Source organism: Pinus tabuliformis, chromosome 9 (assembly GCF_031772625.1).
Source record: "Pinus tabuliformis cultivar Carrire ecotype Pingquan chromosome 9, CPIR1, whole genome shotgun sequence".
NCBI classification, from domain to species: domain Eukaryota; kingdom Viridiplantae; phylum Streptophyta; class Pinopsida; order Pinales; family Pinaceae; genus Pinus; species Pinus tabuliformis.
In genome coordinates this window covers 446,872,397-446,888,757 of record NC_142307.1, presented here as the reverse complement: position 1 = coordinate 446,888,757, position 16,361 = coordinate 446,872,397, and the positions used below count along the sequence as shown (strand labels likewise).

The 16,361-nt window shown below is 41.5% G+C and overlaps 1 protein-coding gene across 1 annotated transcript; it reads right to left on the bottom strand.

Annotated features, from left to right (window-relative positions):
* Positions 1-3,612: 3,612 nt before the first annotated feature.
* On the bottom strand, positions 3,613-4,173 carry LOC149149081 (uncharacterized). The gene has a single exon (XM_089442384.1). The coding sequence runs from the start codon at positions 4,171-4,173 to the stop codon at positions 3,613-3,615; it is 561 nt and encodes a 186-aa protein (XP_089298510.1).
* Between the last annotated feature and the right edge of the window lie 12,188 nt (positions 4,174-16,361).

Genomic DNA, 16,361 nt, shown 5'->3' with positions numbered 1-16,361 from the left:
TCAAAAAATTTAGTGACCATCCACCTGATGGTATATTTGATCTATATAGGGCCTGTGGTAGTACTGATAATGAGATGTTCCCCTCTGTTCTTGTATTATCCACTGTCCTCTTGGAAGGTGCGTGGCTTCCTTGGATAATCCGTCGGCACTGTGATTATGCTCCCTGTAGATATGACGAACGAGTATGGAGTCAAATTGATTTTTGAGATGAAAAACTTCGTCCAACAACATAATGAGTGTGTGTGCGTGACATCTAGAATTTTTATTGATCCAATTTATAATAATATTTGAATCCCCATAAATCTGTAACTTTCTGCATCCATGATAAAAAGCAAAATGCATAAGATAGCGAAGAGATATAAGTTCAGCATAGTTGTTCGTTCCTTCTCCTAGGCCCATCATGACTTTGTAATAATGCTGATCTGAAATATATAGAATGAAACCTCCCCCACAACCGTGTTGTTGGGCAGCTCCATCAAAGAAAGCCCAAGGAATGGAATGGTCAATGGGATCAGGGGCAGACGGTCTGCGAGCGCACGGGGGAGTAAATTCGGGCAGCTCGCGATAAGAAGCAATGATTTTGGATATAATTGATTGCCAGCAGATCGATCCATTTTCAAAAATCATTTTATTCCTGGCCAACCAAACCACCCAGCAAATGATGAGGGGAAGGCAAGGAAGGTTTGATCCAGCATGGGTTCGATTCCAGGTTTCCCAAGCTGATGTTATATTATCTCCTTCCCATGTTCCCGTGAAACTGATAACATTGGCCACGCCATTCCAAATCTGTTTAGTGATATTGCAGAAGAGAAAAAGGTGATCCAATGATTCAAATTGTTGTTTGCATAATATGCACCAGGTGGGTCCATGCACAGATCGATGCATAAGCGCATCCCCAGTAGGGACCTTTTGACGAAGGATGCACCAGAAAAATAGTCTGGTGCAGGGAGGTGTCTTTAAGTGCCAAATGTGTTTCCACCAGCTCTGAATGATATCTGGTTTTGTGTTTGAGATCAGGCTCAAGTAGCCTTCTTTGGGAGTATATAAACCAGATTCTACTTTGCTCCACAATAGCTCGTCTGGTCCCTCCTTGATGCGGATATGGGATTCTCTTAGAGCACTTGTGTAGTCCTCCCATCTATGATGCCAGAAAGGTGGCAGATTTAACTGCGCGACTGATTTCCATGCCTGATAGAAGAGGGTAGAGTTTCCCTGGTCTACGATGTGAGCAATTACCTTAATGTTCTGTTGCTCAAGAATTCGAATAAGTTCCTGAGGAAGAGAATATCTCCCTCCTCCACCAGCCCAAGGATCCAATCCGATGTGCGCCCTGGTGCCATCATTTATTCTCCACGTTAGATGGCTCCGAATAAGGGGTAGTGAACATAATAAAGCCTTCCAAACCAAGGAGATGCCGATTCTGTTCCAGCCTGTCATCTGAATCCAATCCATGATCTGTAATGGCCAGATGTATTTATGGTATGAGATGGTTGTCCAGAGATTTTGCTTGGTAAGTAAAGTCCATCCCATTTTTGCAGCCAGCGCATGTGTGAATGATGTAAGCTGTTTAATCCCCCATCCTCCCCATTTTTTGGGCAAAGCAATATTATCCCATTTAATCCATGCAAAAGTGCGCTTGTCCTGCCCTCCATTCCATAGATATCTGCAGCAGATTTGTTTGAGGCGGGCTAGAATACCTCTAGGTATCCAGGCCAAAGCCATCCAAAATACTGGGGTAGCTTCTAGCACGGATTTAATGAGGACTAGCCTTCTAGCTCTGGATAAAAAGCGGTGGCTCCAGTGAGATATCCTCTTCTCAAATTTGGATATCAGCCAGGTCCAATCTGCTATCTTGTGTCCCAAGGGCTTGATCCAAAAACCCAAATATTTGAAGCCCTGATCCAGTGGTCACGGGTTGAATGGGAATCGCTGCATGGCATGATAAGATTCTTGTGTTGTAGTGTATGCCAGGGATATGGAGGATTTTGTGTGATTTTCCACCATACTCGTGGATCTGTAGAATATGGCAAGGATCTTGTCTAGAGAGGTCATGTCTCAAATGCTTCCATCCAAGAAAATGAGAACGTCATCCACAAACAGGAGGTGTGTCAGGTAACACTGGTCAGTTATTTTTAAACCTGACAATCTGCCATTCTGCTTCTCATGATAAATGAGTCTGCTCAGGCATTCCATGACAAGCAGAAAGAGGAGGGGTGACAGTGGACAGCCCTGCCTGAGACCTCTTTTGGCATGAAAAAAAGGAGAGGCAGAACCATTGATGAGGAGACTGTAAGAAGGGGTGGTAATACAGGCCATTATCCAGTTGGTAAATAAGAGGGGAAAGCCTAGGTGAATGAGAAGCATTTTGATATAAAGCCAATTAACACGATCAAAAGCCTTTGCCAGGTCAATTTTGAGGATGATACCCTTTAGTCGACGGGTTCGAATGGAGTGGATGGCTTCTTGAGCAGTGCCGATAGCTTCATGAATCTGGCGGTCCTCAAGGAAAGCAAATTGTTCAGGGAGAATATGCTGAGATAGGATGGGCTTGATACGATTTGCAATAATTTTGGAAATGATCTTATAAAGACAGTTGCAGAGGGAGATGGGCCAGAAGTCATCAAAAGAGGCAGGGGAGTCCGATTTGGGTATAAGGGCAATGAAGGTGGAGTTGATGGCGTTGTACAATTTGCCAGTAGATCGGCATTCCTCCACAACTTGTAGCAGGTCCGTGGCCATTATATCAAAAAAAGCCAAGTAGAACTCTATAGTCCACCCATCCGGGCCAGGGCTCTTGTCTTTTTTGAACCACTTTAGGACTCCCTCAAGTTCCTCCAGAGTAACAGGAGCAGTTAATTCCCCTTCTTCCTCCTCCCCTACCATTCTAGGGAATAGTCCTGCAACTTGAATGATATTTGCTAGATTTGCCTCTTGTGGCGACCTGAAAAGAGTCCGAAAATGGGAGGTGCCCAATCTGGAGAGCTTTCGGAAATTATCAGCTTGTTCCCCATCAGGCAGGGGCACTTTCCATATGGTGTTTGAAATTTTCCTTCCCTTAGCGAAATTCTGATAGAATTTGGTGTTCTCATCACCTGCCTTTAACCATATGGCCCTGCTCTTCAGCCTCCAAGATTCTTCCTTTTCCTTAAGAATCTGGTCTTTCTGCATCTCCAGCTCAATCAGCTTAGACTTCTCATCTGCTGAAGGAAAACCAAGATTTCTGTCATCCAAATATAATTCCATCTCCGCTTCAATGGCCGAGATTTTCTGATCATCCTTAATCTTCTTCTCCTTTACCCAGGCCTTGGTTATCTGCTTTATTTGGGTAAGGTTGTGGCAGAAACCTTCTGCCGCAGATCTGTGATTTGTGATGGGGTGGGTAGCCCAATAGTCCTTGATGAGATTTATATACCCCTCGTCTTGAAGCCAAACATGATTGAATTTAAAAGGGGCTTTTGGCTTGACATCAGGTCCAAGTATCTCCATGTATATAGGGGAATGATCAGATATTCCCCCTGATCCCACCCATTGTCTGTATCTGGAGAGTCTTTGAAGCAAGGGGATCTTGATGAGGAATCTGTCCAATCTTCTGGCCAGGGCAGCATCCCCTACTCATCGGTTCCTCCATGTAGGCATAGGTTTATTCATGGGGATGTCTGTAAGTTGATGTTGTTCCATAATATCCTTGAAGTAGTCGGAAAGGGGGTCAATTTGGGCTTGGGATCCCCAGGATTCCCCATATCCAATGGAGTAATTTAGGTCTCCCCCAATGATGACATGGTTCTCGCTTGTCAAATTTAATCCAAGAAACAACTGCCAAAAAATCTCCCTCCTCTGACAAGGTCCATAAACATTGATGATCCTCAAGGTCTCTCCTAGCTCCGCCGAGAAGAGGTCCATTCCTACAAAACCCTTACCTCCCCAAGTGGAGGATACATTAATAGTCTGAGGGTTGTATCCAATGGCCATACCCCCAGCTCTGCCATTGGCATCCATAGCATGGAATGTCCATCCGGATCTGATGGATAATAGGGCATGTTCAATTGAGGCAGCGCTACCCAAAGTCTCTTGCAGCAAAATGATATCAACTGGATCTTTATCAATCAATCTCCGCAGGGCTAGTTTTTTGGAGGTACTAGCCAGACCTCTGCAATTAAATGAGAGGCATTTCATGGCGGAACCCCATCTAGGGTTTGCAATGCTCTAAGAACCCCTTCCATGGTAGATTGCCTACCAGATGCTACCTCTGCACTGGCCTTCTAAATGGCCTTTTTTAGGTCAGATTTATGCCCACGAGAGGCCTAAGTAGGTGGACTAGTGAAGGTTAACCCCAGCCCCGACAGTGCTTCCGACCCTGGAATGAGTCTGGAATGGAGGTTGTAGGAATGTGGTATTGCCGGGATCAATGAGGCTGGAGCCCCAGTTTCAGATGGGGTCGGATGGACCGTAAGGGAGGAGGGGGCTATGATAGGCGGGGCGAGGGATATCACACAAGTAATAACTGGAACCATAGGTGCAATAATATCCGAAGAAGGAAACACTGAAAGAGGAAATGAAGAAGAGTGAGATGAGAGAGGGGGCAGAGGTGGAGTACCCGATATGCTCGCCATTTCCGCAGCAGCAGCAGCCCTAGCCCTGGTCAATGGAGGCGAGGGCGGCTTGTAGACTTCATCCACTACCTTAGTGGATTCCCTCGAGCTACCTTTTGAAGCTGAGATGTTGATACGCGTAGCCGAAACAGGTACCCGAGGAGCCGACTCCGGTGCTTTGCCCTTTTGTGTTATAGGCGCCACCTGCCCACCTACGGCCATGTCAGAGCCCAGAAGCCCATCCTCCAATACCATGAATAATTATTCGATATCATATGGATAACTTACGTAAGGGAAATAATGAAAATCTTTTACAAGTGAAGTTTTTGAGGCTGAATTTCAATTCCCCAACACCTTTATTAGAGGTAATAATACTTCGATATTTTCTCCAAAGAATATCTAAAATTCAAATAATGAGGTGGAGATTGCAAGTTACCTTTAAACTAGCATTCATCACTCATTCCAGCGACTAAAATGGTCTATATATCAATGCATGTTTTGTACATAGTAAAAGTGGCCAGCTTTTAGGAGCTCTTTTTGGTGGACAAATTCTTGAACTAGCCTAGTGATCTTACAAGGGTGTGAAAAGCTTGACCTAACACTCAATCCATTTCCTGCATCCCATCAACATCTAGCACCATTTTGTGATCTTTCTTCAAGAAGGTATCCAATCTTGCAAAAGCTAAATACCTTCGTAAGATTGTATCTAGATACAACAAATCTTGTTGCTCTTTGATTTTGTGTTCGACAAAGAGTAGAAAAGAAACAAAATTTAGAAAAAACTATATTCTATAATGGTAATTGTGTCCTGCATCTCCAGGTAACAAGATACTACAAATAAAAGAGAATAGTGGGGCATGAAACTAGTGTTACGATATTCTGACACATAGGAAGTAGTTAAGTATAACTTGGTCTAGTATAGAGTTAGGTAAAGTGTGTTTCTTTACTATCTACCTTTTGTAACTTACAATCTGACGGTCACAATATGTAGTGATCCGAGAGTTCATTCTCTCCTCGGTATTACCGACACTTGATTCGTGGCTTAACACCCGATTGGTCCATGATCTCTATTTAAAGAGCATGGAGGGTCATTTGTAGGGTACCTGTTCATGAGAGAAGCTTATGTAAATTTTCATTCCTTTATTAATATATTGCCTAAAGTGGTTGTGTTGGCTCAAGCCGTGGACTGTTTCCCTCTTTGAGGGTTTTAACCACGTCAAAAATACTAGTGTATTGATCTATGATCTGTTTTTTAGCGGTGTCCTTTTGTGTTCTATCTGAGGAACTTACCCTGAAAATTCCTACATGGTGTCACAGCTATTTGAGGGCCGCGTTCGTTGGTGATCCAAATTTGAAGCCAGTAGAACTGCATCCGACTGTCGTTTCCTATATCTATTGTTTCTGACTACTTTCGGGCCGAGAATACTACTCTATTGTGTTAGGAGCATTTGTTCCAGTGAGGAACCCCTTTCGTTTCACGTGAAAAGGTTTCCGGTAGCCCTAGCTACGTCATTTTTAAGATCTGGAGGTATACAATGTTTATTTGTAGTTTACAGTTACTTTCTCTCTGTTTATTTTGGTTTCGGTTTATTTAGCTTTTTGTTTTTTTATTACCGGATATATACCTTTCATTTCTGTGTATGCTCTTTGCCCTGGGACTTTGTGCGATCTGGGAAAATCAGAAACAGAATAGAAGGATTTTTTTCATGCGTATGCTCTTTTCCGCCGCGCCTTAGTGTGATCTCGGAAAATCAGAAACATTGAGGCAAATATTTAGTTTCTGGCTAAAGCTAACTTTGAGCCGTAAGGTTTGTTTTTTCTGTATGTCCGTGTTGGGTTTTGTGTTTTTTTTTTGTAGGGAAAAAGAGTTTTCTCAAGTAAGCACGCAGCCAAAAGCTTCGGCGAGAAAAAAAAAAAAAAAAAGCCTTCCTCTTTTCCAAAAATTACTAAACTTTTAGTTTAGCTCACTTGGTTCAAAGCTACTTTATGAGAGTAGAGGTCTTGAGTTCAAGTCTTATTTTTGTTGAGCTAATTATATTAAGTTTGGAAAGGGGGCAGATTTTTTTTATAACATTATCATTCATTTCCGCACATTTGCGCACTTCGTCAGCATCTTCATCAACTTTTCTTCAAAAAGCCATAGCTTCTTCATCCGGAAGCTGTTTTTAGAGCTATTTTTTTGAACCAGCCTAATTTTTCGAGATTTTTCCATTGGAACACTTAGTTTCAGCATCTATAGCTTTAGTTTTTGTTAAAATGGAAAGTCCATGCCAAGTTATTCTTAACAGCACCAACTACTTCCAATGGTGGTACTACATTGTGGATTTACTTAGAAGTAAAGGTCTCTACATAATAGCCTCAGGCCAAGAAACCAAACCGAAATATGAAGATAAGGCAGCTAAATGGGAAAATAGGCAAGATCAAGCACGAGAGTTGATAGGGATGTCTATTTCTTGAGATCTTAGATTCCATATTATAGAACTTGATACTCCTGATGAAGCAATGAAACATATTACTAAAGTTTTTGGAATTAAAAATGAACTTAAAGCCATTCAACTCAAAAATGAGTTGCTTACATTGGACCCCAATAATTTTTCTTGCATTGAAGAGTTTTTGTCCAAGTTCAAGACCCTTAGACTTCTCTTGGAAGTTGTTAAGGTTAAGAAAGAAGATAGTAACCTGATCTATTCCATTCTTACTAAGCTGGGACTAGCCTACTCTGTGTTTGTTTCCACCTTCCATTCTACAAGAGAGGCCTTCATTTCTCAAGGACAAGCCTACAAGTCCCCTTCCTTTGATTCCTTTTGTGATTCTTTAATAAGAGAACAAGGAAAGTTCTTACACCTTGGTCTTCTTAATCTTGGAAACTTTTCTAAGAACTTACAAAGCCATGTTTTCTTCTTTAAATGATTGTAACACCAAAAATATATATGTTGGGGATGATAGATCTCTTAGTGTTGTAGGGACTAGAACTGTTCATATAGACAATGGTCAATTTAATGATGTATTATGTGTTCCAACCTTATCCTGCAACCTTCTATCTGTATATCAGATAACTCATTCAGGTGAAGGTAAAATCGTTGAATTTTCACCTCACGATGTTGTAATTAAGGACCTAAGAGATCCTAGACAGATTTTAGCTACTGGCATTGCTGATGATTTTACAAGATTGTATAAGTTTCACAACTTTGGGTCATCAAATCTTTCCTCGGTATTTGTTGCTCATAATGATGAAGTGAGCAAACTTTGGCATGAGCGATTTGGTCACTTAAACTATCGCTCCCTTCAGAATCTATGTAAAGAATATGGTGACAGGTCTTCCAATGGTATCTTGCAGAGATGGTGTTTGTTCTAAATGTGTACTCAGAAAACATCATCGGGATAGTTTTGAAAAATGTGCCTCTTGGCACGCCTCAGCCCCATTACAGCTTGTGCATAGTGATTTATGTGGTCCACTTCTAGTTGTTTCATTGTCTGGCTACATGTATTTCTTAACTTTCATTGATGATTTCTCCAGACGCACTTGGGTATACTTCTTAAGACTTAAGAGTGAAGTATTTAACATGTTCTTGGCCTTTAAGGCCTTTGTTGAAAAACAATTTGGACATCAAATTCTTAAGCTAAGACCTCATAATGGTGGGGAATATGTTAACAACAAATTCATCAAATTTTGCATTGAGAATGGAATTCAAATGCAACATACTATTCCATATATGTTGGAGGGAAGTGCTCCCCTGGGGCTTTTTGGGTTGAAACCCTAACAGACTGAAAGTTGTCTATTCAAAGAAACACGCATTCACACAGCCATTATTCTATTATAAGCATATTCTATGATAAGGGTACGTACCTTTGGTCCTACGTTTGAGAAGGCCCTTAGGGTCCAAACCCTTCTTGGAGTTCCCTTCTTCTTTTTTGTCCTGCAAAACAATGAATTCAAAGAACACAGCAGTATATGGACAAAAACTTATAAAGAAACCATCTTCATGTTATAAAGAAAGGTAGTTAGCTATGAAATCCAAACAGCCATCTACATATGAATTCTAAACATGAATATCATTAACATAAAGAAGATTCATTTCGGGAACCAAGACATGTGTTTCTTTTATTATAGACAAATAAAGTACATAAAAAAGGAATATTTTCACCTGAGTCACCTTCAGCAGGCTCCAAGCAAAGCTTCCTTCCGGATCCGTTCCAGCCTCAAGCCTCTAACAAACTCCTTCCATGACTCTCTCCATGATGTCATAAATGGTGGATGAACATCAACACACAAGGAAACAAAGGTTTCCAATACAAAATGGGGGAAGTGCAGAAGGCACAAGGGACTTCGGACCTGGTCAAGGGAAAAATCTAAGCATAATAACCTTTCTCTCTCTTCTCTCCTCACTTTGGCCTTCCCTTTGAGGTCTTTTTATACCTCTCCCAAAGTAGTTTTTTAGTTGGGAGTTGGTTGGGAACAGTTGGGCCACAGGGAATAGCAGGTGATCAGCAGGTAAAACCCGCGATCTCCGCCCAAAAATAAGGAATTTTATATTTTTTTAAGTGTTTTAATACATACACGCGGGTTGGGTATACACAGATCCGCGTATACATGCGTTTAACTCAGGGCAATGTCGTGTATAAGGGATAAAACACTGTTTTTTAAATTTTAGGACCAGGTCTGGAAGGAGCGGTTGCCCTAGGCCATGAGTACAACATCACAAACAATAGGAGTGAGATTTGGAGCTATAACAGATGCCCCCTAATATATGAGGTTAGAAGGGGTACATGATGGCTGAAATATATTACGCAAGTACATGGAAAGGAAGTCTGTCAAAAACCGAGGATGACTTCACCAGAATTCAGCCTGCCAAGCCACCAAAGGAGATCAGAAAGAAACACTGTTTGAGGCGGGCATACCCATGCTCAAAAAAATTAAAGCATGTCCGCATATCAAGTACAAGCGGATCGACGAAGTGTACAAGTATAAATGACTGAAAAATGCATAATGGATCATCTGATCATGATGAGAAAGTACATGTCTGAATATCACATATAAGACTGTCAATGATGCTGAAAGATGCAATGGATCACTGATATCAAACACTGATCCCAAAAGGTACCAACTGAACATGATCGAATAGGATGGTACTACACTGCAAAACTTAGGTGCCAGCATATAGAATGTCGCCATGACTGACTGCAACATATAAAGTGGAGTGGTATCAACTAGCAGCAACAAGAGAAACTGTCAAGTGAACCAATGAATGCTTATACAACTTGAGGTCTTCACCGACCGTCGTGGTACATTTCTACACCATGGGAATAAATGACCTGAAGTCGACCATGTGAGAAATCGTTTGATTACCGGTCATTGATGTATACCGTTAACAAACGCGAGACTACTCACCGATAATGATAATGAGCGTCAAGGTACCCAGTACAATATAGCAAGTGTGAATAGATGAGCTGGAGTCGAAAACCTGTAAGAATCTATCAATCAAGAGACAATGATGGTTTCCCACTGTCGATAGCGAAGGATCTGCCACTAATGACTGCAAACCCCAAGGTACTGCCAAATGGACTCTAGATCTTTGCCCCAGAGCAATGAGTCGAAGTCGATAGGGAAAGATCCACTAGAACGAAGGCATTAAGGCATCCTTCATCAATCTAGCGCGAGTGTAACCCGTAGGCCAATAATGTGGAAGGAATCAGACGAAAAAGATGTAGTAACCCAGCCGAAGTACGTTTCCGACGTACACAAGATGTGGCTAGCGCACGACAGAAACCCTCTGAACCAACCAATAATGAAAGCTGACACAGAGGCGAGGTATCCACCAATAGGGTGAAATGGAAACCAAGGTACTGCACGAATCCCAATGTGTGATGATGTAAGCTGATGTCGAATACAAGGGAAACCACTCATTCAAAGACCCATGATACTGATCGATGCTAAGCACAAGGTGACCTATCAATAATGAAAATAGGGCCAGGGTGCAGCTCTAGGCCTGTCCTCAGAGCAAGATGTCGTCGTCGATAAGGACAAGACCCGCGAGCAAGAATTCAATGGGGACCTTCTCAAACCGGCACGGGTAAAGGACCAATATAGCTGATGTGATGATAGACATGACACTCACAACCAGGGATGGCCAACTAAAAAATGAGTTAAGAGACACCGCAGAAAGGCCGCCTCAGGCTAACTTCCCTTGAACAAAAGCATGACTCAATGTGACTATGTGGCAGCATATGATGACTCTGTATAAGGTCGCCATGTACGAGTTATGAACGAACCCTCCATATGATTGGAAGAGATAACCAATCTGGGGAGAACTAACTCAATAACAAGGTTATGTCGTACCCAAGTCAAACTAAATCCCACCCATGCGGAGGAGACTTCGTTTTGAGTGCTTTGTTCAAGGGCGACACGACTGACTCTAGCTGCCAACAATAAATGGAAATATTGTTCCGTTCCCGCTCTTTTTTGGAATATTTAATTTTTTTGTCTTTTTCTGTTAAGCCGGAAAAAGAATAAAAGAATGTTATGGTACAGTGGAAAGAACGAGTGTCGGTGAAACAGATGATCTAGTTCCTGGGAATGGAACGTTCCTATGCTCAATGCAGGGAGGTGAAAACTGGTCAGTGACACTCAAAGGTGTGTTCCTTCTACAGGTCAAGGTGTGTCAAGCTGCAGAAGTCAAAGGTATGCAAGGTTGATTTTGCAGACGTCATGGTCAAAAGTTGGCTTAAAGACGAGTCCAAGTGAAGCTGGCTCTAGGCCAAAAGGTGCAAGTGGTCAACATGCAATGTAGTAGTACAACTCAACACAAAGGAGCCTCTAGGGTATAAGGCCAGAACAAAGCGAAGAAGTCAAGAGGAATGAGTCTTGATCGCATAAGTCATGGTGGGACTACAAAGGACTCCCGAACCTAAGGACAAAAAATCTGCATGAGTGCCATGTGACAACAAGGTACTAACTAAGGCACCCATGATAAGATAGGCTCTACCACACAAGTCATGATACTTCTAAGCAATGAGAAGGTTCCGCATCATAACTTGGTGGGGTCGATCCTAAGGCCAAATTGGAAAGGAAACTGATAAGTGCACAATGCAGGAAAAAAACCTAACCTATATGCCAGTTTCAAAAACCAATACCTGTCAGAACGGACCAACCATAAAATTCCAAAGGAGAAATCTTCCAAGCTCTGTAAACATAAATAGGAACACTAGACGAGAAGTTAATGCATCCCACATATAAACTTCATATAAAATCTTGTGTTATAGACTACAAAACTTGAAAATGCGTACCTTATATATACAATATGGTACAGGGAACCACAGAACCTTTCAGCTTACGTATAATAGCTCTTTGGAACGAACCCCTTGTAGGGCTTAGACCAAGGACTCCTTTGGTAGTCAAAACTCATGGCTTCAAAGAATTCCTCCTGTGAAGGAAAAACAAGTTCTAAGAAATCATGAGAGCTACAAGGATCAAAAGAGGGAATTAAGGGGTCCCATGTCCCTATAGGAAGAATCTCTCGGTTAGCTGTCGGGACCGAGTCCCAAGAAGGAGAATAATAGGTCAAAGGATATTTCTTAGAAGCGATTGAGCATTGAGGATTCAATGTCACATAATTGACCCGTGGCGGGGTAGAGTCTACTTGAACACTTGGAACAAACCAAGGGGCATTCTGCAATAAAGACGAATTAGGGTGGTGATTATCAGATGCAAGTTGATCAATAGTGACAATATTCCCGTTATGAGGAAAGCAAATTACTCGAAAGAGTGAAGACACCACGGCATTCACAGCATAGACATAATCACACCCAAGTAGCATATTAAAGTCTAAAGGGCTATCGACCACCATCATATCGATTAAGACAGTCTTCCCACCTAAAGTGATAGGCAATTGAGGAAGAACACCCATAGATTCACCAGGTATTCTATCATAGGATAACAACTGACTCTGAGTTGTCAACATCTTTGGGGAACCCAAAGCTTTCCAAGTCAAAGGGGATATAATACTTGCAGAGGATCCTTCATCCACCATACATCGATAGGCATTTGTGGAATTCACTCTGACCTTTATTTGGAAAGGTGCAGCGGAAGGAAGACGAGGTTCAACAAGACTATCCCAGTCAAAGGAGACACTCTTAGAACCTGGAGGGGGAACATTTGAAGAAGCCGGAATGCCCCCTATACTAGAAGACTTAGTACTAGAGATCAAACTGACTCTTTTGTTAGGCACTTCAACCCCCAAAAGAGGAGTGTAATCAGCAAGTGATTGCACTGATGCAACCACATTATCAACCAATGGTTGATGGGATTGATGAGAAACCATATCGGATCTAGGAGTAGAAGTACTTTCAGACTCGAACCATATCCTTTGAACCTCTGGAATACCAGGGCATAAATGAGTAAGATGGTCTCCCTTGCATATCTTACAAGGGAACTTAGGTTTAAAACTTCTACGTCCAGGTTTGTTATCAACCTCCATTCCACCAACATGACTAGTAGTGGTTTGCAGAGAGTCCTTAACATGACTTGCAGAGGTCGGTGACTCTTTGATAGTATGACTCGCAGTGACTAGGCTCATGCCCCCAGCATGACTTGCAGCGGCTGAAGACTCATCTCCAACATGACTCACAAAGGTTGAAGATGAAGTGCTAGTGTGACTTGCAGTGACTAGACTTGTGCCCCCAGCATGACTTGCAGCGGCGGAAGACTCATCTCCAACATGAATCGCAGAGGTTGAAGATGAAGGGATAGAATTATTCTTCTTCTTTGACTTCCTTTTTCTCCTTTTTTTAGATTTCTTGTTACAAGAAGGAGGAGAAGAAGGAATCCCAGATTTCTCTTTGAAAGAAGATGAACAATTAACACCCATGTGATGCCCTTGAAACAAAGTATTCAACTGAGAAGCTTCAAGAGCATTTGGAATATTCGGAGTGGAGCACAGCCAAATGGGTAATCCAACATTCAACCCAAGAATATTTAAAGTGGCCATCAAGGGAGTACCAACATTTCCAAAGAAAGGAAAAGCACAAGGATCCCCTTTCGGGGGGGCACCTTTGTTGGTTTCCACAGGAATATTGGCCATATCTAATTGATCCAAAGACCCTTCCCCTACAGGAATATAGAAATAACTTTTCAAGGAATATGGATAAGCAATCAAAACCTTTGCCCTTGAGGAAGCAACTCCATAACTTCTGAAAGAATGACCAAAAGCCTTTCAAAATCGGTAGAGTGGTAAGCCGGTCACTCAGAGCACAAATTCCAAATGTGACAAGACAAAAATACCTAAAGCCAACTATATACAAGGAACAAAGAGCACACACTATAAAGTCCCTAAAGATATCAGCCAGTCAAACAACTTCCGAGTATTTCCACTCCGAGTGATGAGGACAGGACACCAAAATACAAGAAAGTGGAGTAAGGGGCCTTCCGAAGATAGTCTGGGATAATGACGGCCTAGTCCTATCAGCGAAGGTAACAGAGGAAGTTACGCTGGCCTCCTAACAATAGCCTGCACCAGTGCAAGCCCCCAAGCTTCGCAAGGGTGCCCTCTAGTAGTACTGTCGAGAGTGATGCAACGTCGACCTCAGGTGCCACGGGATTCCCCTCCGCATCCACCTGTGTAGATCCCTAAGAGTAGCAACTATGGATACCAACTCGTCGCAGAAGCCAGGCGGAACAGTCGTGAGGTAAGTTCGGACAAGTAGGAGAGGGGGTATCTCTCTTCCCTGTCTTCACAGACCCTCGTGCTTAACTCCCAGATCCAGAGCTTTCCTAGTCTTCCTAACGCTATTGGATTTTCTCTCATTATTCAGACTCCTCCGTTTGACGTTTATATGGCCTTGGAGAGTTAACTCTCCACTCTCCTAATCCAAGGCCCTAAAATTCTAAACTTGTTGCTGTAAATGACTAAAGCAAAAAGTTCTAGTGAATTTTAGTTAGTGCTTGATTTTAAAATAGGCTGTTCTTTAAGTCACAAGGTAACGGAAGTGAAACTAGTGGTGTTTTTTGACACAAAAGAAATTAATAAAAACTTAACTACATGCACATGCACTTTTTCGTTTTTTGATGAAGAGCAATTTCTATAGGGTTCAGAGGAACTTCTAATAAAACAAAATTTCTTTTCTTTTCGTTAATTCACGCTTCACACTCACAAAAGCTAACAAAGCTATGTATGCCTAAAAAGATATGCAAATCTATCCTAATGCAACAAATATATGCGGATGCAAGATTTTAAAACTACTCTAAAAACAAAAAATGCAAATTGCTTGCTTATTAATCTTTATCTTGCCACTTAAAATGTCTAGATGGAATATGAGATGCTACAATTCATTTCGTCTAAACACTAAAAACAAGTTCTAAGAAAAAAATAAAGCACTTTCACTCACTAAAAGGAAACCAAATGAAAACCAAGTTCAAGAAAGAAAAACTAAGATTTTCACAAAGATTTTCTTCAAAACCAACAACAAAAAGAGTCTTTTCAAAAAATGCTCTCAACAACACTGAAACTTGTGATTGAAGAATAGGCAATCAAACACTTTTGCGAATCAACACCACTCAATGGATGAAAACTCAACAAAAATAAATGTGTTTAAAATCGCTCTTAACAATCAAAAGCAACAATGAAAGCTTTGGCAATGAAAACCAAAAAGATCAAAAAGACAAATTCCAAGAAAGTGTCAAACAACACCTTTCATGAAACAAAGAAGTGGATGGTCACAAAAAGCGATTTTTGTCAAGCAAACAAAAAGTCACCAAAAGTAAGGTTAACACAAAGATTGAGATCAATCTTCCTACCCTGATGAACCAGAGCAGCCAAGATTCCTAGCAAGAAATCTTGCGTGCTTTAGCAAAAAACGATGACGCTTGCAATCAACAAAAAAGAGACCAATACTCCTTATAATCAGAGAGAATTTGAAACAAGATGCTCGCAGTAAAAACAAGGACTGGTACTGGAAAGTGATTGTTTCAGACTAACTCAAACTACCAGACAAACCTTCAGAGACACAGATTTACAAATCTTGAAAATTGAAAGATATACGCGACTGTACTTATGTACAGAATGCGTGTATACGCTACTGTAACTAAGGAAACCTACGTATACGCGGGTTCACTTAAAGAAAATGTTATCACTCACTCAGGTTGTAATAAAGGGATACAGCCGTGGTAACCATAGACCAACTTTGGACTACAGGTTCTAGCCCACCCGCAATTAGAGAGGTCTCTCTCTTTATGATTTAGCTTTATTTGAAAGGATTTTAGGCTAGCTATTGAATTCGGGAGTTTTTGTTTTGATTTTGGTGGGAAGATTGATGTTTTCAGGTAAAGAGGCATGTATAGTGTGAAAATTTCAAACCACTGGGCATGGAGTCAAAGAGTAGGACTGCTGGTGCGTTTTCTTGGTCACAAGAGAGGTATGGAGCAAGGTAACTACGCATGAAACAATGTTTCAGGTTTAAAGGATGGAGTGAATGCTAAGTAATGAGAGGCAGTTAAGAATCTCTCAATCAGCTTAACATAGGGAAACAACGGAGCCCTACCTAGGGGCAGTAAAGAATCCCTAGATAATTGGCAAACACAGGTGATATAGGGTAAATATGAGCCAGAAGGAATTCATATTCATTACCAATTCATTCAGATGAAAACATAAAGAAACAGTAGAAATTGAGCATAGACTGTATTTAAACAAGTTCTAGGCTAATCTTTCTTTCTGCTATTTAGATAGTGGTAAACAATGAACATAGCTAAGATGCACTTATTGTTTCATGCTGGAGCGCAGG